General features: G+C 35.0%; 1 protein-coding gene across 1 annotated transcript in view; it reads left to right on the top strand.

Moving 5' to 3' along the window:
- Window positions 1–22,664, top strand: part of MYO16 (myosin XVI) — a 693,538-nt gene that overhangs the window by 546,111 nt on the left and 124,763 nt on the right. The window contains 1 exon segment of the mRNA XM_020970073.2: window positions 9,539–9,641. Within this exon segment, the coding sequence (XP_020825732.1) occupies window positions 9,539–9,641 (103 nt within the window).

A 22,664-nucleotide genomic window follows, 5' to 3' on the forward strand; every position in this document is an offset into this window, starting at 1 on the left:
GAGTGAGTTATGCGTTTTCAAATATAGCCAAAACATTTATTTTATTTTTACCTTTCTTTGAGGAAGGGCTTTATTGAGGGGGTGAGAGTAGGCAGAGTCCTTGTGAAGTGAAATTACTGTTTTAAAAAAAGAGTTTCAATACAACATTTATTTAATGTAAATTGGCAGAGAGACTGATAGACAGACAGATGGATGGATGGATAGATAATATCATGTCTTTCCAGAGGATATTAGCTTCCTTAGGGTACTACCTTTGTAAGCTTGGTCAAGTTTAACCTGTCTGAGCTTCAGTTCCTTACCTGTAAAATGAAAAGATTGAACTAGATGACCTTCAAAGTCACTTCCAATTCTGACTTGATGATTTATAGTAGGGTTAAGCATTCATTGTATCTAGCTTGCTTAGCACAGTGTCTGGCAGGTGATTAATAAATGCTTATGGACTGATTGATTGATATTTACATCTCTCACACAGGATTTTGCACATAGCAAGTGTTCGATAAGTGGTTTTTTTTTAATCTAGAAACATAAAAGACCATAGTATTCCTATGTAGATGAGGAAGAAATATGACTTAAACATCTGTCATTCTATAATGGCCATGTTATTGCATTAATCCTCTGATTATACTAGTCTCTTCTCCCAATATAAGCTAGATAATCATAGCATCACAGATTTTGACCTGGAGAGGACCTTTAAGGCCATCTAGTCCCATGCCCTTCTTTTATAAAGAAACAACTGAGACTGAAAGAGGTTAAGTGACTTGCCCAGGGTGACAGAGCTAGGGTCAGAGGCAGGATTCAACCTTCTAATGCTACTGCCAAAAAGAATGGCAATTTTTCTTCATAAGTGGAACAAGCCAGCAGCAAGTCTATGATTCCTGTATATTAGAAGCAGAACAGGATAATGCATTGAGCCTTGAACTTGCAGGTGGGAAGGCCTGGGTTCAGATCCCAACAATAACTTTATACTAATCACAGATTCTCTAAGATTTGGTTTTCTCAGCTATAAAGCCATAGTAATAACACCTATCAACGTTGTTGTGAGGGTCAAATGTGATAATATAAAGCAAAGCTTAAAGCATTATGTAAATGGATGCTATTGTTTTACTTATGCTAGAGTAGCATTTCTTTCTAGCTTTGCAATAGTTCACTATAGGCGTATATTTCTAAAAATGAACACAGTGTCTAAAGGTATTCTTGGAAAACTGAAACCAATCACAAAATATGACTAGCAAACTAAAGACTATAGGTTTAAAACACATATTCTGTCTCTTTTTTTCTGTTTTGATTTATTTTGAAGGTTGTTTGTGTCCGTGGAGGTAATTCCATATTGATGATAGGCACACGCTTAGTATGCTTGAGTGTTGTAAAAAACAGTAGAAGGGAGAAAATTTATACATTTTATGGACTAAATAGAATTTCTATGAGTCGAATGATTTTCATACCTATAGGTACTTCCTGGCTATAGCACTTTATTTTTTTTTTCAAAGAAGAAAAATCCCTTTATCTTTCTTTTTCTGTCTCTGTTTAACTCCTCACCCCTCCACCCACTTTAAATAGGTTTTATTTTCCTCTCAAGCCCAGTTTCTTTCCTTTTCCTTCATACTTCTCTCTGTTTTCATGATGCGTGTCAGCTCCGTTGCTAGGCAGCTGTTATGCTCAGCATACCACTCAGCCTTCAGAATGCTGGAAATTAGCCCTGAATAGCTAGAAAATCACCCACCTGCACCTGCACCATGTTTACCGTGAGAACATGATATGAAGAGGAAACGGAACAGTACTGTGAAGCTAATAAAATGAATCTCTAGTTGAACTTAGCCAGGCAGCTACATTTATTGAATACACACAACCATACTATGCCCAGAGGGGAGTTTTAAAAGGAAGTAGTTAGGAAGGGAAATAGAAATATCTTTATCCCTGTCTTGAACAAGCTGAAAATCAGGGATGTCCCATAGAAAAATGAAGGGATAGCATAAAAATGAAGGAACAGCAATGAAAACATAAATTAAATATAAAAAAAAATTATATACTTGTCACACAAAGAATTAATACTTTAGAATGTGTACTTCCCAAGAGGGGGAGTTTAGTAGAGTAATCGGGGCTGGTAGCATAAGAGCCCTTAAGAATGGGTTTTTTCTTTGAAAATGATGAGGAAACCATTTGTATTTGGGAGTCTACTTTCTGCGTAATTTGAACATTCAAGACATATGTTAGAAAAGAAGGACTTTATAGGATGATTTTATATTCTTCATGAAGATTTTCACCACTAACCTTGTTGGTCTTTTGAAATAGTTCTTTATAAGACATTATATTTGACCTGAATGTGTCTTGATGCCAGGAGAGTAGAGAGATATACTGCTACGGGAGAACATTTTCTCTTCTTTGGTCCTCCTAAGTGTCTAGGTAATAATAGAAGGCCAGTATTATAATAAGTGGAAAGAATGATCTCCTGTCATTGAGAAAACAATTCCTGTTCTTTTCATCTCTCCTTTTTAGTTATTTTTTTAAAAGTTTTGTTGATGTGTTCTTTTTTATAGGTTGCATTTGCCTATTACCCCCATGCCCCAAAAGTTGCTTGTAACAGAAAAACAATTCGGCAAAACTAACATAGTAACCTAGTCTAAAACTGCATGCAACATTCCGTATCTGTAGCACCACCACCATACACACAAAACCTATCTATTAAAAATGAATTAACATAAATCTTTTTTTCACTCTTCCTCCCTCTGTCTTTACCCATTGGGGGAGAAAAGGAAACAGAAAAGAATAACAAATTCCCTATAACAAATATGTATAGTTAAGCAGAACAAACTTCCTCATTGACTCTGTGTGTGTGTGTGTGTGTGTGTGTGTGTGTGTGTGTGTGTGTGTGGTGTCTCATTCTATATAGTAAATCTATAATCTCTTTCAGGATGTGGATGGTATGTTTTACCATTAATGATTTGGAATCACGGATGTATATTTCATTAATTCTAATTTTTAACCACTTTCAAAACTGTTTATGTTTGCACGGCCTTATAAATTGTTCTCCTGGTTCTGTTCATTTAATTTTCTTCAATTTTTTAAAATAATATTGATGTTAGAGTATAAGATCCTCTTTTATTTTGCTTATTTCACTCAATATAAGTTTATAAGAGTATTTCTATGTCCCCTTCAAGTCCCCTGTTTCCTCATTCCTTACAGCACAAAAATATCCAATCACATGTATATACCATCATTTATTCTTCTTCTACATTCTAATGTTCATCCTTTAATGATAATTTTGATATTCTCTAGGCTATGCTCAGCTTTATCTCATCTTCCTGAAAATGAAGAAAAGTAATATAAACATGGTCCAATTCATGATACAATTTCATGTACTAATTCCAAAATATAGCACATCCATATGTCAGGTTAGTTGCTTCATGAACAACTATGTTACTGATATTTAACTTGTGGCTTATTTCTTTTCTTCCACCATTACACGTGTTTTCGTTTCACATCATCTTCACTTCAGAATATATTTCTTTGCCCTCTCTTACCCAGCAAGGTATTCCCTTGTAACAATAACTAAAAAATAAAATAAAATAAAATGAGAGAAAAAAGCAATCTAGCAAAACTGACCAAACACATGACCCAAGTCTAACAGTATATGCAATATTCTATAGCCAGTAAGGCTCAACTCTGAAAAGAAGGAAGCAATTTGTTTTTTTCAAATCATTCATGGAGCTAAACTTCTTGGTCATAAAATTACATAACATCTGACACTGGTTTCTTTTATTTGTCAGAGTTAGTCAGGATTCTATTCTTTTCTGCCAGGGCATTGGTTTCATTGCATGTTATCACATGCAATCTCATAGAGAATGTCAGCTGTTTAACTCTTTTGTAAATATATTAAGTTATATTGGATATATATTGTTTCTTATGGATCCTGCCTGGTATACTATTTTTTGAGAATTTGTCTGTTTTTCTTTCATAATCTCTCTCACCATGTTAATTTATCAGCTCATTTGACAATAATTAGCTACAAATCAGTTTAAGGACAATGTGCAATAGATAGGGTGTTGGACTTGGAATAAGCAAAGCTTGGGTTCAAATTCTACCTCAGACATTTATTGTACATGACCCAGGGAAGTAATTTAATCTCTCTGTACCTCAGTTCCCTGAGCTATAAAATTAAGGGAATGGCCTGTCTTTTAGATATAAATTTATTATCTCCAGTACTGTGATCCCAAGATCATAGTTCCAAAGACAGGCTCACGTCCTGGTATGTTTATCAGTTTGATTAGACCTCTGCAGAGAAAAGAATGATCTTTTCAAACAGTGGGCCAGTAAATTTTTCTATGATTCCAAGCAGAATTCTAGAATATATTGATAAAGTATGGCTAAACATCTAAGAGAAAGGAATGATGATAAAGGCCAGAATAGCTTCATCAAGAACAGACCATGTACCGCTCTAAGTTCCTTTTCCTTTTGACATGGTTACCTAGATTTAGTAAAAGCATTTGAATCTCTCTTGATATTCTTACTACCACTTACTTTCAACTTTCACTAAAGGTTCCTTCCAGCTCTAAATATATGATCTGAGTTAATCATTTAAGTTCTATTTTTTGTTGATGGTAATGATTTTAAATGAGTACTAGCTTCTTAAATTTTTAGAAGACAAAGTGACAGTGTATCTTTCTTTTTCTAGTATTTCTGTTGTATTGCCCACAATTAGTGCTACACTTTGTAATCAAAGATGTTGCTGTGCTGCTACTGATTTTTGTCCATAAGTATATGGGTACTTGAAGAGTCCTATGCATAATTAATAGTCCCTTTTTTCAACATATCTTAAGCTTTTGGGTTGTTTTTTTTTTCTTTGAGACCTCATACACATGAGATGCTAAATGAGTGGCTATTTATGATTTCCTCTTATGATACCAGGTGGCTCTTTTGAAGTTCTAGTTCAAAAGAGTGGTTCGCCTTTCTGATTGATTTACTTTGACTCTTTGAACAAAAAGACCCAAAATCTCAATTTCCTTGCCTATAGATCAGAATCCATACTGCATCTCTTTGTTCTTTATTGCCTTCTTTAGCTCAACAATAAGGAGATGGATATATCATAAGGACTGGTATGTGAGTTCAATAGTTTAACAAAAATGAGGAAATTTTAAGTTTAAGATAAGGAAATTCCCTCTGTCAGTGCAGGTTGACAACTTCTCTGAAACTTAGACTCTTGAAGAGTTGGTCAGAGCACTGAGTGGTTTAATGAATTGGCCAGGATCACATAGTCAATATACGTCAGAGGCAAGATTGATTCTTCAACAGCTCTGTATCCATTATGCCATACTATCTGTCATAGGATGAAAGCATATTTCATGAGGAAGAAAAGTCACTGACAATAGGTACAAGTTCTTTTGTGTTAATAATATCTCCCATTTCTAAATGTTAATTTTGTGGGCCTGACTAAATAAATATTATTTAATTATTATGATCTTTTTAGTTTCTGTTAGAAAATAATTAGAATGAGACAATCTTTAAGTATCAAAAGAACAATTCAAAAATGAGGAAATAAAACCTTAGGAGAAAGACTTTATCTCTACCTGGTAGGTTAGCATTGTGTTCAGTTAGTGGAAATTTATCAGTTTTTTTTAACAAACTAAAGAAATTAAGCTATCTATAGTCATATGAAAAAATGTTCTAAATTACTATTGATTAGAGAAATGCAAATCAAAATGACTCTGGGGTACCTCATCACACTTATTAAATTGGCTAACATGACAAAACAGGACAATGATAAATGGAGAAGATGTGGGAAAATTGAAACACTAATACATTGTTAATGGAGTTGTGAAATGATCCAACCATTTTGGAGAGCAATTTGGAACTATGCCCAAAGGGCTATAAAATTGTGCATGCCCTTTGATTCAGCAATACTACTTCTAGGTCTGTATCCCAAAGAGATCATAAAAATGGGAACAGGACCCACATGTGCAAAAATATTTAAAGCAGCTCTTTTTGTAGTGGCAAACTATGGTGAAATTGAGGGGATGACCATCAATTGGGGAATGGCTGAACAAGTTGTAGTATATGGATATAATGGAATACTATTGTGTTATAAGAAATTATGAGAAGGCACACTTCAAAAAATTTTTTGGAAAGACTTACATGAACTGATGAAGAGTGAAATTAACAGAACCAGGAGAACATTGTACACAGTAACAGCCACATTATGCGATGACTGACTTTGATAGACTTGGCTCTTCACAGCAATGCAAGAATCTAAAACAACTCCAAAAGATTCATGATGGAAAATGCTATCCAGAGAAAGAAATATGGAATCTGAATGCAGAAGGAAGCATATTATTTGCTCTCTTTTTCCTTTGTTGTTTTGTTTTATTGCTTCATTCTCATGGTTCCTCCCATTAGTTTTAATTGTTCTTTACATCATGACTAATGGGAAAATTAACATGAATGTATATGTAGAGCCTATACCAGATTGTATACTGTTGGGGGGGGAGGGGTGGAAGGGGTAGAAAATTTTAAACTCAGAATTTTATGGAAGTAAATGTTGAAAACTAAAAATAAATAAATTTTAGAAAACAAATTAACATTATTTTATGATGAAACTAGACTTCATTCTTGATTAGATTTCTTTTTTGATTCAGACTTCAACAAATGTAAATTAGTTAGTCTTGGAAATGTCAACTCTTACTTTGTTCTCCTTTGGCAAAATTTATCTGTCTGAGAAAGAGTTTGCTTTTTTTTTGAGATTGTCACAGAATTTGAGAGTGGAAAGGGACCTCAGTGTCCATATATCCCAAATAATGCAAAAAGGAATTTCCAGTTTTAAATATCTGGCAATTGATAAGTCATTTTCTACTGAAAGACCCCTGATGAAAAGGAACCACCACTTTTGGAGGCAGCTCAACCGACTTTTGGACAACACTAATTGTTCGGATTTTTTTCTCCTGACACACATCAAGCCTAAATCAGACTCTTTGTAATTTCCACCCATAGCTTCTATAGTGGCAGAGGATTTTTCCAGTAATATTGCCAGTATTAATTTTATTATTAGTTTTTGAGTAAGAAGAGAAGCAGGGATGGGGGAAGTTCAGGGAGGTATCCATATGTGTAGTGGCAAGACTGATGGCAAGATGCCCTCACTAGCTAGGTTCTAGTACCTTGGTAGACATCAGGTTTGGATGAAGCATAGCCTAGACATCTGGGGCAAGGTGGGTTTAGGGGAGGAGCATGTTGATTGATTATCTTCCAATCCAGGTAACTTCATCTTGGAGGAAGTCTAAAAGCTAAATATAGCCTGAGGAAAGAGGTCAATGTCTTTGGATATCTGGATCCAAAAGGTTGCTGTTCTGGATAGGGAGAATCTGTCAGCAAGACAGTCTCACTGGCTAATTGCAGGTGGATAACAGGAAGGATGGAACATGATCACTGGATGACTTGCCCATTTCCACACAGCTAGTAAATAAGTATCAGAGATGCAACTAAACTCTAGGTCTCCTTACTCTCAATCCAATTCTCTTTCCACTGCGGGTATTTAAAAAGTGTTTTACATATATTGTGTCTTACTGTGATAAATTGTTGCCAGTACCTTTTAGGGACTTGAAAAGTTCTTGGGAGGCCTGCATGTCCCAAACATTACCCAACATCTGCTCCCTACCTGATTCTGAAAAATCTCAGCTTTCCTTACCAACCAAAAAGTGATTACATCCAAAGTGAGTAGGAGGTAGGACTCTGATTCAGGACAGTTAGGGAAAGTATTATTTCCATAAAGGAACACTATGTACTCTAGTCATCCCTAGATCATTTTAGCCCATTTAGTATGATTAAGTTGATGAGTTGGAATTTTTCATTTCCTTGCCTCTGGCATATCAGCTTCACTATGTATTGCTTACCCTTTTCTATTTTTATGAGCAGTCATACCCAGAGCTTGACACTTGAGTAAAGTCTATATAAAAAGAAGGGATCATGCTGGGATTGATGTGTTTATTTTGCTGACTAAATGATGGAGGCTTTCATGCCAGAGAGAAGAAAACATTTTTACTTTTGCTTTTGGTCAAGTTAGATACTTAAAGAGTTAAGAAAGAAAATGAGAAAGCATGCTCATCTAAAGAGCTGAATAGCATGGTTTTATCCCATATGCATTATTTACTGTACCTGCAGCCTTTGCAATACTGCCCACCCAACCCCTCCACCCCCCTTCAGTGAATGTCTTATGCATGATATTTGCAAAATGAAGAGCCATATATCAGTCTTACATGACTGTCAATTGGTTTCCACAATAATAGCAATTCTAGACTCTGAGTAAATATGGTAAATAAAGGCCTCATTTTAGGAGACACCCAATTAACTACAGCTCACATTAGAGAAAACTATCAGCCATTCTGCAGAAAAGAGCAGAAATCTTATGTGATAATGATATGTGCTTCCCCTGAAATTTTGGCAGAATTTCATTCTGGCTTACGGTGCAGTGTAACATGATATTGATAAACAGTATAATATAGTAGCAGAGAGAAAGTTAATGCAGGTGCTTTTGGTTTTTTAATGCACTATTTGCTCACATGCCAGGTGAAATGCCAAAAGGATGGGGAGATGGGAGAAGAAAGGCTTTACAAAGAGCTATCAATTGGTTTGTGGAACACTGTGAAAGCCTTTTTTCTCTATTGATAGGAATTTAAAACTTACATTAATTTCATCTGGAAAAGGTGAATATGAGGGACATGGCAAAATAAATGATTCTAAAAATTCCATTCCAGTAAATTTAGAAGGATTCAGGCAAACAATGTGAGATGGACAGATGTCTTCTTCAGTTTTTAATTGACTCCAACAAGGAAAAGGAAAACACTGAGCAGAATCTTTGACCACATCCCTTCCTAATGGGCTCAGAAGACATAAGGATGTAACATAAAGTAGGGTTAAAAAGCCCTTTGTCTCTTTAAAGGGAACTTCTTAGGCATCTGTTTTTCTTTACATCTTCATTTATATTAACATGACTGGCAGTTTAAAGGAAGAAAGGAGAGAAGTTTTCCAAAGTCTTTATATTTTCATGTTAAATGACTTCTGAATAACAATTGCTTCATAATAACCATCTAAAAAAATTCTACACATCCAATAGAGCTTCAAGTAATGTTAGTCTCATAATCTGACAAATTAAAAAGAGACTAAGATCTTCAGATTTGTCTAGTATTTTAGTATCCTAGGTTCATAGATACAGAGCTAGAAGAGATCTCAGAAGCCATCCAATCCTATCATTTTACAGATCAGGAAAATGAGGCCCAGAGATGTGACCTGACTTGGCCGAGGTCAGACAAATGCCAAAGAGGAGATTTGTACCCAGGTCCTTTGACTCTGGAGGCAATTCCTTTTTCCTAATTGAAATGTTTTTGTGTATATTGACAGGAAAAGAACAAAGAAATAAACAAAAACCCAGAATACCAGCAAATCTAAACTACTAACCAGTTACATAGAGCTATTTGCCATCCAAATTCAATCATTGCTATTTGGTTTCTTTCTGTGTTAATCAGTCATTTTCCTGATTTTTATTATTATTTTTTTACAGGTATAAGGCCTTGGCTGATACATTGCTGGGAGAGGAGAAGAAGCTGTCGGCTGAGGAGAAATGTCAGCTTGTGCTTCAACAATGTAAATTACAAGGCTGGCAGGTTTGTGACCTACAGGCAACTAAAATATCAGTTTAAGATTTTAAATAAGTGACCTGAGTTACTTCCGTTGCAGTAAGCCGCCAGAGTGTTATTGGCAAAAAGAGATCCTTTTGATGTATTGGGCATGAGCAAGGCCTTAAATGTATTCCTTGGAAATGAATCAATCTGTTTGATTTACTGATTTTAGCTATGTAGTACACTGCTAACAGCAATCAGGTAGCTAGTAGAGAGAAATCAAAGGACTCTCTTTTTGTAACAGGCTCAAGTTAGGACAGTACAATTAAGCTTGCATGGTTCTCCTCTGAATTTTGCTGCTAAAAGCTTTTCAGCATACCACAAAGTTAGCAGAAAGTCTAGAAGCAAAGGCTGTGTAAATGAACTGATTTATTCACCCTGAATTTCACAAGTGTGCCATAGAATTCCATCTAATTCTTTTAGTGATTTATCTAGACTTTGTACTCTGATTTTGTCTCTGACTTCCCTTACAACTGTAAATTTATTACTTCATTATGGTATCCACTATAATCAGATACGAACTAAACCTTAGCACTGCTAGTTTACTGATCTCTAAAATGGCCTTTATAGTAGCACCTACTTAACAGTTTGTTGCAAGGATCAAATGGAATATTGTATGTAATGTGTTTTGTTAACTCTAAAACGCTATAGAAATTTGAGCTATTTTTAGAATTACGTTCTTCTCATATAAGTTTGATATATTTCAGCAAGAAATGGTCCTGAGACAAGTTGCTCTCCCCTTACTGTTCTTTCATGCCTAGTGTTTGGGGAACTATTACACAGGTAGATAAAAATTTTTTGTTTTTTGATTATTGAACAGAAAATGAATAATTTAATTATTATTGTAGTTATTAAAATAGTTAACATAATATCATTAGTAATAGTTCATACTTTATGGTTTATAAAGTGTTTTAGTAAGGTAGCCCAGTGAATAGAATGTTTCCAAACTCTTTGAAACTTGGTGGCATAGTTGATACAGAGCTGGACATTGAATCAGGAAAACTGTGTTCAAGTCCCCTCCGTTTACTACCTGTATGACCCTGGGCAAGTCATTTAACCTCTATCTACTTTAGTTTCACTCAACTCTAAAATGGAAGTAATTGTAATACCTATCTCTCAGGGTTCTTTTAATAGTATTTTATTTTATGTAATTACATGTAAAGACAATTTTCAACATTTATTTTTTGAAAGATGTTGAATTCCAAATTTTTCGCTGTCTCTCCCTTCCTTCCCCTCTCTTTAAGACAGCAAGAAATCTGATACAGGTTATACATGTACAATAATGTAAAACATATTTCCACATTAGTTATGTTGTGAAAGAAGAAACACAAAAAAGGTGAAAATAGTATGCTTCAATCTCTATTCAAACTCCATAGTCCTTTCTCTGGGTGTAGACAGCATTTTCTATAATGAGTCTTTTGGAATTGTTTTAATCTGCTTAGCTTAGAGCTAAGTCAATCACAGTTGATCATGGCAAAGTGTTACTGTTACTGTGTACAATGTTCTCCTGGTTCTGATCACTTCATTTTCCAATTTTTTCTGAAGTCAGCCTGCTCATCATTTCTTATAGCGCAATAGTATTCCATTACATTCATATACCACAACTTATTCAGCCATTTTCCAATTGATGGACATCCTCTTTCCAATTCTTTTCCACCACAAAAAGAGTGGCTATAAATATTTTGGTACATGTGGGTCCTTATCCCTTTCTTATGATCTCTCTTCCAGGATTGTTTTGAGAATAAAAAATGAAATAACATTTGTAAAGTACATTGAAACCTTAAAGCAATTAAAATATGTTTCATTTAAGAAAAAGCAATGCCAGTAGAGGAAAAATGGCAGAAAAGATGCCAGTCTTCAACATCAGAAATAATTTAAAATAAAAGTAAAAATAAAATGACCAAAATAAATATCTGGAGTAAATAAAATGCTATTTGATAGAAATGTGATGTTCATAATTTCACAGGCATGAAAGGCAAATCAGATATCTTCAGAAAAGGAAGGTTTTTGCTTGAAGTTTATAGAGTGCAAAAGATTTTAATTTGGAGGGTTGGTACAGCCAGGAGAAACACAAGTGAAAGCTAATTGATGAGGCAGAAAAAGAAGACAGGGTTTGAGAAGTGAACTGAACATATGGCTCAGGATTGCTGCAGAAGAGGCTGAAGGAGTCTTCAGATATAGACAAAAAATGGAGGCGAAACAAGATTGATAGTAACACACTAATCTCTCAGTGACACAGAAACAAGAACCTAGATTTTTTGAGCACAAATGAGTAATAGTTTAATTGTCTGTGCCACCTAATCCCTTTCTTCGTTATCTTTTTTTGACTAATCATGGAATCTGAACCTTAAATAACAGTCTGAGGGAGGAAGCTCACACAGTCAGTAGTTGTCATGGATGCACAGCCCTACCAGAGGAATGTATAAAAAAGGAAAGCCAAAGGGAGGAATTACTAACGTAGGGTGATGTCAGCTAACAAAGCTGGGGTAGGGTGAGGGAGGGGTGGAGGAAGAGGATGTCAATGCTATGAACAGAATCACCATCAGTGACATAAGATGTGGGATTCTAATAAAGAACCTTTTTAGCCAACTCGGGAGCTAGCAATAATTCTTTCAACTGAATCATTGCTGGAATAAAAAGAAGTCATTTGAGAGGAGCTCTTGAATAAGTTAAAACTAAGACCGCCTCCTTGCTACTTCCTTCCACGCTCCCACCCTTCAAACAACCCTCCCTCGCCCCTGCACCCATTCCCGGGGAAGAGATTATAGCAGAGAGGTGTAGTTTTTAACCAACACAAATGGAGTTTGAAATTTAGAAGTCAGGAAAACCTGAAATAACTTCTCTACTGAGGAAATGTCAGGCAATATACTCAACACCTGGCCAGTTATAAGATCATTCTGAAACCCACCTATATAGTGCAGAAATCATAGCCAGATTGAAACTGGCTGATGAAATGTGTGTTGTGGGGGGAAAAAATCATTACCGTTCTATGTCTCTGCATGTGGCTCAGTTACCTAGAATTACGTTTCATACCATCATTAAATCCAAGTTGGAATCAGTACTCTATAAAAGAGAATCAAGATAAGACATGGAAAGCGCTGATTTTTATCTCATTCATACTTCTAATTTAATGGCTAGTTTCATTCTTAAGGTTTGAACGCGTGAAAACCCAAACCCATAACTCATTGTCTAGGCATACTTTTTTTTTCTTACAGAAAGGAAGATCTCCTGGTTACGGTGACAGACTTGTGTCCAATGCACAGCTAGCTAGATTTGTTATATCATTCCTGAGCTATAAGCTTTTCAAATTCGTGGCTTATTAGGGAAAGATGAATGTTCACCATTTTTCTTTGATTCCTGATTTAGCAGGAATTTCTTTCTCTTTAGTTTTTTTTCAGAGGAGTTCTTGGGGATGATTGAAAGCATGTGTGAGTGTGTGTGTGTGTGTATGTGTGTGTGTGTGTGTGTGTGTGTGTGTGAGAGAGAGAGAGAGAGAGAGAGAGAGAGAGAGAGAGAGAGAGAGAGAGAGAGAGAGAGAGAGAGAGAGAGAGAGAGAGAGAGAGAGAGAGAGAGAGAGAGAGGACTGGTCCAGAGCTACACAATACTCTGTAGTTACCCAGTGCAATAAGGCAGCCTATAAAACTCACTTCCTTTAGCTATTACTTGGTACTTGTTGTAATTCTTAAGAGTATTAATTTAACCCCAACATCTTGATTCAAAACTCTCTACCACTTTCATTCACACTAGCCTACTTGTTGCTCCTCACATATGAGACTCCATTTCCTGCCACTATGCCTTTTTATTCACCCCTTGCCTGGAGTGCTCTTCATTCTCAGCAACACCTTTTAGTTACCTTGACTTCCTCCAAATCTCAGCTCAAGGCACACCTTCTGTTGGAGGCCTTCCTTGGTCCCTCCATGTTCCAGTGGGTTCTCTTCTGACATTACTGTCTAAATAATCTGTATGTGTCTTCAACGCACCTACTCATTTACACATTATCTCCTCTACTTGAATGTGAGCTCCTTAAGGGCAAGGACAGGGTCTTTGCATTCCTTTCTGTCTTCAGTGCTTAGCAGAATGCCTGGAATATAGAAAGCACACACAATAAATGTTTGGGTTTTTTTTTTTGGTTGATTGAAAAGCCTTTTTTTTCCCTTTCGTTGATTGAAAATTTGATTTCTACCTTCACTGGACACAAGAATTTGAACTCAGTGAATCTCATTCATTTCCTTAAAGGTGTTCTCAGTCCTAAAGGCGCTGTGGGTCCTAAAGATTCCTTACAATTTGTGAGAGAAGGGTGACATCTTTATTTTTCAGAAGTGTTGTGGTGTGATGTCTCATTATTCAGCCTCCTCTGTGATTCATCAGTCTTTGGTTTGAGGCTAGACTGGATAACTCCTGATACCTGTTCCGCATGCTTTCTAATTTTACCTGTAGGCCTTAATATTAGATTTTCAAGGTATTCCTTTTATTTAGATAGTAGGAACTCTAAGATGGATAATTTATGACTTACTTCATTAAAAGTTAACATATGGATGGTTGTATAAAAAAATCAATAATTTTTTCAAGTTAACATAAGGGATCATAGAATCCTTCAGTTCTAAGTTATTCTCATTACATTCACTCTTGTTTAGTACTATTTTCATTTCTGATTTTATGTCTACAATTCTTTTGAAAGACAAGAAATATAACTCCTCTCCTTCATCAGCCAATTCCGGTTAGAACCATTCTAAGCCACTGCTATAAGACATGTTAGCTATACAACCTTTGTAAGGTAGAAGTTGACTAAGTCAAAAAGTCAAATCACCTACCCCAATCAATACAAATGTCAAGATGCTACCTACACCTAGATACTTTTTCCAGGTGATAACACTTCTCTCTTTAATTGCTCAGCCATAGGTTTCATATTAAATGCAAAAAAAAATAAAATGCCATTGATAAACTTAGATGTCTTTTAAAGCCACTGGATGAATTATAGTAATATTGAATAGAAAGTGTTCAGATTGGTTGAAGAAATTTGTTTATACCTTGTATGTCATTAAACAAATAACAGACTAGGGGCAGCTAGGTGGTGCAGTGGATAGAACACCGTCCCTGAAGTCTGGAGGACCTGAGTTCAAATCCGGACTCAGACCAAACACTTGACACTTACTAGCTGTGTGACCCTGGGCAAGTCATTTAACCCCAATTGCCTGGGGAAAAAAAATAGACTAATTCAGAACCCAGGGTTTTGAGAATCTGCTGACATTCAGGCAGCCTCCTTCCAAAACACTGAGAAGAAATTGCTTGCAGCTAGCAGAAGGAGTTGAGCCTCATGTTATTGCTGGCTTCAGTCTTTCTTCTACTATATCCCCCACCTTCTTGTCCAGAAAAGGATCTTGTGATCTTTGAAAGATCTGAAAGATATTGCATTTCCTGACAGCATCCTAGAAGCATTTCCAGGACAGCTGACAACAGCATATTCATGGAGAGGCAAGGACAGACTAGATGCTTTCTCCTTTGGGACTATTCTGCCTTCTTCATTATGTCCCTATTGGGACATTACCCCATTTTTCATCTTTCATGCATTCTCTTCCCTCATTAGATAAGAGAACTATTGAGAATAAGAACTATTTTTGTTTTTCATATTTGTATCCCTATCTTAGTGTACAATAGGCACTGAATGAATGTTTATTGATTGACAGATAAATTCAGTGCTTTTCAAGTAAATAAGTTATACTACACCTATGGACAACATCTCAAGGACTACAATAAGAGGGCTCCTAGAAATTAGGAATTACATCATTTGCCAATTATGCTTTAAACATGAGTTTCTTTTGGCCTGTACTCTGTATATACCTGCAGGAGACTGTGTCAAAGACCTTTGTGGAGTTGTTGGCCTGCTACTGCTAGGGTTTTCATTTAATATCGCCAACCCATCCAACCATGGTTAGCTCTTAGAAACTGTGATGTTATAATATTTAGTGTGATGTTATAGTAAGGTTTAGAACTACTTCCATCCAGTTGGATTTTGAGAGGAGACATAGTCAGAAGTGCTATAAGGAGCCAGCCTGCTGATGCAAGCAGGGGTGAGTATAGTCACGCTAGAGAAAGTGCTACAACCTGTCAATATCTACATTTAGGTCAAAGTCTTTGGTGCCCATTTTGGCATTCTACATACAAACCAAATTTGAGGGTTAACATTAGGGCCTCCATATTTAATCATTGACTCTATGAAAGATTAGAATATCATGAAAATTAAATCTAGGGTCTAGCAAGTACTAAATAAGTTTTGAGCTCATCTGAGCTAGATGGGTTTGGGTCAGTTACTTAAACCTCACTAAGTCTCAGTGTCCTACTCTACAAAGTGAAGAAGTTAGACTAGGGGATTTCTAAGGTTCATTCCAGCCTTAAATGCTATATTCCTTTCAGATATCTTTTCCTAAAGTAAATTTCCCTTTAATAGCAACCCCTCACCCACCCAAAAAAAGGACTATTTTTCTTAACAATTAATAGTTTTAAATATTCTTGTACATTAGTTTAGTAAAAAGATGAATGGTAATGGTACTTTTCATTACTGAACTGAAATACTTGAGGTAAAATTTGTACATAGTATGGTTTTGATAGCACTTTAAAAGTGAATTGTTTTAATTAATAAATTTACTAATAATTTGATAAATATAATTAATACATTTAATTAAAAAAACTTTAGAAAATTTTCCCATATAATCTTTCTACTAATCCACTAAGTATTCTTATATATTAATCCACTAAGTATTCTTCATATAATCTTTCTACTAATCCACCAGTCTACTAAGTATTCATTTGCATTTTGAGAAAAAAAAATGAGAAATTTTTAGGTGCCATCGGTATGTAATTTTTGAACATGATGATATATATGTGTGTATATGTGAGTGCATGTATATTATGATTTGGTTTCAAATTTAATTATAAAGCTGAAATTGACTTCCAGAGAACTTCTGTTTATTAGCCTTCAATTAGAACTTTGGCTAAATCATTCTAAGATTAAATACACGTTTGTAAATATCATTTTAAAAAAATTGTTTAAATGTCATCATAGGCTGCATAGAAAGGCATGGTGGCTCATCCTGGGGAAGTATGAGAGTTTTTATACTCCCCATTAGTCAGACCTCAGCTGGATTGTCTTATTAGCTCTGTGCACAACATTTTCAGAAAAAATATTGATAAACTAGGAAGGGACACAGGAAGTCAAGAACCATAGTGAAATACTTCAAATTCAGGCCATATGAGAAGTCACTGAAGAAGCTAAAGAAGACATGATAGCTGTGTTTCTGTCTTTGAAGAGAAGGATGAGATTTGTTCCAGTTGGTCTCAGAGAGTAGAACTAGGGACAATGAGGGGAATTTACAAAGAGGCAAACTTAGGCTTGATTTAAGGAAAAACTTTCCCCAAAAGAAATGGGCTGCCTTCGGATGGAGTAAGTGACCCTTTAGGTCAAGTAAAGGATGGATGACCACTTTTCGGGCAAGTTGCTGAGAGGATTAAAATGGGTTGGATGCAATGAGCTTTAAAGGCCATGTCCTTCCAACTCTGAGATTTTTTTTTTCATTGCAGATATTAGTCCTATTTGAAACATGAAGATGCTTAAGAATGAAAATTTAAGGGACTCACAGTTATCAGAAGATTGATCTTATATGCAATCCAAGAAATATAAATTCTAACTTTTTTCCATAGTGACTAGAATATTCTTTCTTACATTTTTCTCTTTATAATCACAGACTAGTAGAGTTTGAGTGCTGGATTTGTAGTCATCAGAACAAGGCTTGAATCCTGGTTCTGCAACATTTGATATTGACCAGGTCACTTCATCTCTCTGGGCCTCAGTTTCTTAATGTCTAAAATGCTGAGTTAGATAAATAAAGCATTTATTAAGCTTTGTGGCAGTGCTAAGCACTGGGAGTACAAATAAAAGCAAAAAGCAATATACCCTAACCTCAAAGAACATACATTTTAGTAGAGAAAGATAGCATGTAAAGGCAAACTGAAAAGCCTGAGTTGGAGCTGGAATGGGATGTTCCACAGTGAAGATTCAGAGGGAAATTCACCAATTAGAGTAGGAAACTGTAGAGGTGGAAGCATTAGAAAAGAGAAGATGTTTGCTGGACAGAGTTATTTGAAAGAGCTGATATCTGAGGTCTTTTTGAGAACAATCTATGACTGACTGACTGACTGAATGAATGAATGAATGAATGAACACTTGTTTTACAAGTGCTTTAATAAGGAAAATCATTTTGATTATTCAATTTTTAAATTCCTCAACCTTTTCTTGTGATATTTTTAGAATTGGTTCTCATATGTACATATTGATATAGAGAAAAAAATATTCTTCTAATTTATATGGAGGCCAAATGAACATATGCGTTTGCTAAAAAGTCTGAAAACTATGTTGAATGATTGCAACACTAAAACTATGTTGAATTATTTTAACACTATAAGGGGTTTGCCATGAAAACTGTTATAACATACTGCATATTCCACACCCCAAAACTTAACATTATATAACAACCTTTCATTCTCTTCCATGTGACCTGCATTAGAAATATAAAAAAAATATCTATGTCCAGTTTTAGACTAAAGAACACATTTTAACAAATATAAGAAAAAAAGAGAAGTCTTTTTTGTTTATTGTCAGAAATGGTAAGGCTTAGGGATAGTGAATTATTCTTGTCAATGGCTAATGGTCCATGATGATTTATATTTTAAAAGGAGCAAAAAGGGGAAAAAAAGCATCAAGTTTATTTTATTTTTCACTTGTGTAATTCTTAGAGGGAGACCTGAAATTTTTTTTTCTTAAAGTTTGGGTGCTCATCAGACCTTAGTCCCCATTTGGGTAGCTGAGAATAACTTATCTATATAATAATAACTCAACAGAATGAAAAAAAAACTGAAAATGAAAACAAACAAACAAACAAACAACGAATGCCAGGTTGCTACCAGTACTGCAGATAAAGGACAGAGTCTTTATTAACGTAAGACAGTTTAAATTCAGACTACCAGATATCTTGTACATGATCTAGTATATTTAGTTAATCTACTAACTAATAAGTGTTGATTAAACAGATATTTTCAAAATAGTCAATTATTTTGATATATCCATTTTCCAGATAATTTTGGATGTGGATTATCATCCACTTTAAGGTAGATTTTGGTTTTTTTATGAATGTTATGTCCCCAGTAATATCCTTAAAAATAATTGCTAAGGCAGCGAGGTGGCACAGTAGATAGAATACTAGCTCTGGAGAGTCAGGAGGACCTGATTTCAAATCTGGCCTCAGATGCTTACTGTGTGGTCCTAGGCAAGTCACGTAACCCCTACTGCCTCCCGAATAATATAATAATAATAATATAATAATAATAATAATAATAATAATAATATAATGATAATAATAATAATAATAATTGCTGCCTTCATCTATAATAGCCTTTAAAAAATTCTAACCAACTTCTATGCCTACATTGTTTTGAACATTGTCATCTACATAAAATGAAAATCTTTTTAGTTAATATGAAACAAGAAAATGAAGTAAATGATTTTTATACATCAGGTGTGAATTACCTCATTATAAGATCAATTATACTATGTAGTAATTTGAATTTACTATATTAATTGTAGGCTGTCTAGGTGTGTGGCAAACATGGAAACACAGGAATATCTAGAGTGTTCCCATACAAGGAGAGAGGGGCTTAGGGATGATTTCCCATTTTTAATATAGATCCAAACACATGAGTTAATTTTTCTTTAAATAGAAAGTATAAGTCTCTCTTTTTCTCTGGTGAAGAATAACATAGAACCTGTAAAACATGGTATCTTGAAGTAATATTATCCTAATTGTAAGATGTGAAAGTTAAAGCATAGACTTCAAATTTAGAGTTTGGAAAGTGACTTTAGAGATCCCTATAATTCAACTCTATTAACCCAAATGATTAAACGATTTGCTCAGTATCACTTGGCTAAAGGTAGCGCTAGAATACAGATTTCATATTTGCCAATCTAGTCTGTATTGGCCTTTGACTTAAAAATAAAACTATTAATAACTGGAAATTATGTAGTGCTTAAAGGTTTTTGAAATACTTTCCTCCTAACAACTGTTTGAAGCAGATGATTAACACCTTCATTTTTCAGGTGCAGAAGATGAAGCTTTGACTTTCCCCTGGTCTTAAAATAATTGTTAGAGCCAGGAGTTGAACCTAGATCTCTTGACTACAAATCAAGAACTATAATCCATACTATACACTACCTTTTAGTAATTGAAAACAATTAAAAAACATAGCTCAAAAGCAAAATCGTAGCTACTTTTTTGTTGTTATTCAGTCATTTCAGTTGTATCTTACTTTTCATGACTCCATTTGGGGTTTTCTTGGCAAAAATACTGGAATGGTTTGCCATTTCCTTATGCAACTCATCTTACAGATAAGGGAACAGAGGCAAACAGGGTTAAGTGTCTTGTCCAAGGTCACATAGCTGGTAAATGTATTGTCAGCTATATATTCTTTCTCCTTCATAGTCTTACTAAGATCATAATTTTACAGAAGGAAGGGATCTCATAGGTTATCTGATCCAACCCCCTAATTTTGAAGATTAGAAAAATGAGGTCTAGAGAAACTAACTAACTTGTCCAAAGTCAGCCAGGTAGTAAGCAGCAAAGCTACTCAGGTCCAAATGCAACACAGAAAAAGTGATTTAAAAAAACCATTCTCTTCTTCTTTACAAGTAGTTTTAAAGAAGAGTTCAGAATTCTTGGTTATGTGAAATTCTAAAAGGTATATTTTCTAAGGGATTCTGTGGCAATGAGTGCTGAGAAATGCCAGATTAACGTTTATCATGCCTACAAATGAACCCAGCAGGGTGATGGATTTATTATTGCATTGGTCTTAGAGTACCATAGAAAGGATAGTAAAAATGAGAAGAAATAATGTTAAAAGTTTAAGTTCCTTTCTTACCATTTTCAGGATAAGACAATTGTTTTAGTTCTTCTTAGTGCAATAAATTAACAGTTTATGGTGTTTGTTTTATCACTGAAGTAACACTTCAACCTTTCTTCATAAATCAGTGGAAGATACAAACTAGAAAATAGACTATAAAAATCATCAGCTGTCATGTGTCCTCTTCTCTGCAGCTGGTGATATTGAAAATATTTAAGCATTCGGAATCTAGGCATGTCTGGGGATACAGTATACATTCTAACCGATGGTTTCTCATTTTATTTGGAAATTTTATACACACACACACACATATACATATATATACATATACACACACCTACATATATACATATGTCATGGTCTTCCTTAAAAATTTAGGAGCACATTAATGCTTCTGAATATGGAAGGCACACATGTGAAGATTCCTTCTGAAAGAAATGCTTCTCTTTGTAAAACTATTTTTCATCATCCAGAAAAATCAGGTGTGCTATTTCAGCCATAAAACCTATCAGCTTCCTTCCATATCCCACTTATATGAGTAGCACTGTAGCCTTATCAGAATTCCAAGTGATGGAATATAGCACTGTCAATAAGAAAAAATTTAATGAGCATCCACTCAATACAGAGTTCAGTAAAACATTCTTGTTGTAACATCCAAAAACAATAGCGGTTAAATAATTGAGAATTTTTCCGCACTCCACTTTTACGAAAAAGAGACAAATGGCACTTAAACAGCAGTGTATTTGGAGTTGATTTTTCAAAGCAACCTGTAGCACCTACTATAGAGTTAAATCAAGTTCCACATTGCCCTCCCCCCTCCATACCAAGCATGGCAAAGAAAATTGTTGCTTATTAATCAGCATGATGGAAGAGAAAGAATACAATATTGCTTGGTTCAAAACCCAGTTACACCACTTACTAGTTAAATGACCTTAAATCACTTTGCCTCACTGGGTCTTTTTTTTTTCTTCATCTGCAAAATGAGAAATTTAGACTATATGGATTCTAAATAACCCTCCAAAACTTTTTGTGAGTCAATGATCCTTAACTACAAAGATTTATTAAGTGTGTGATACATGCTACACTTTTTTGTTATACACTACAGATGGAATGAAATTCCTTCCCTTAAGAGCCTTTGAATGATTCTGGGGAAATGGGACATACACACAGATAAATTACACTACAAAACCAGCAACAACAATAACTAGCATTTATATAGATAATGTTTAAAGGCAACCTGTTAATAGCTAGAATTTAAGAGGCAGCTAGGTGGCACAGTGGATAGAGTACATTCAGGAGGACCTGAGTTCAAATCCAGCCTCAGACACATAACACTAGCTGTGTGACCCTGGGCAAGTCACTTGACTCCATTGCCTAGCCAAAAAAGGGAAAAAAACTGTATGTTAATAACTTGGAGTTTAGAGTGGGAAATGTAGAAATTCCATCCAGTGATACATATCAACAATAAATCTATAACTTACAGTTTTAGAGAGTTGCCAGGGCAGTGAGGAATTAATTGCCTTTCCAGGGGTCACTTATTCAGTTTGTATCAGAACTAGGAATAAACCAATGGTTCCTTGTCCTCAAGTCAGGTGGGTTTTTTTTCCATTATGCCATGTGGCCTCTCATATTATTTGCAAGTTTATTTAGGAATGTTAATGTTCTTACTCAACACACTATATCATTGAGGTCTAGGTTTAATTATTGCTTAGTTTCAGAAATTCAGAAATGGGAAGATTAAAGCTGTCTCTAAAAGCAACTTTAACGAAGGCAGTTTTTACTATGCTTTTGTGCCCATGTTAGATCAAGTATATTTTTGATTAGTGAATCTTCCACTTCATTTGGAAGAGTATATTCTTTTATATAAGTTACCTACATCTTTTAGATATGCTTAGTCCAATGAAGTAATATCCATAATGGCTCAAAAAGGACAGATTGAGGAATCCAGTAACAAGCTGCAATGAGTTTTCTGTCTGTTTCCCCTCCCCCTGGACTAGATCTTACTGTTCTAGGTAAGAGGGCCTCATTTTTGAGCCTATAATTATGATATTTAATTTAACCAAT

The sequence above is a fragment of the Phascolarctos cinereus genome, unplaced genomic scaffold (genome assembly GCF_003287225.1).
Source record: "Phascolarctos cinereus isolate Bilbo 61053 unplaced genomic scaffold, phaCin_HiC Scaffold_7;HRSCAF=346, whole genome shotgun sequence".
NCBI lineage: Eukaryota > Metazoa > Chordata > Mammalia > Diprotodontia > Phascolarctidae > Phascolarctos > Phascolarctos cinereus.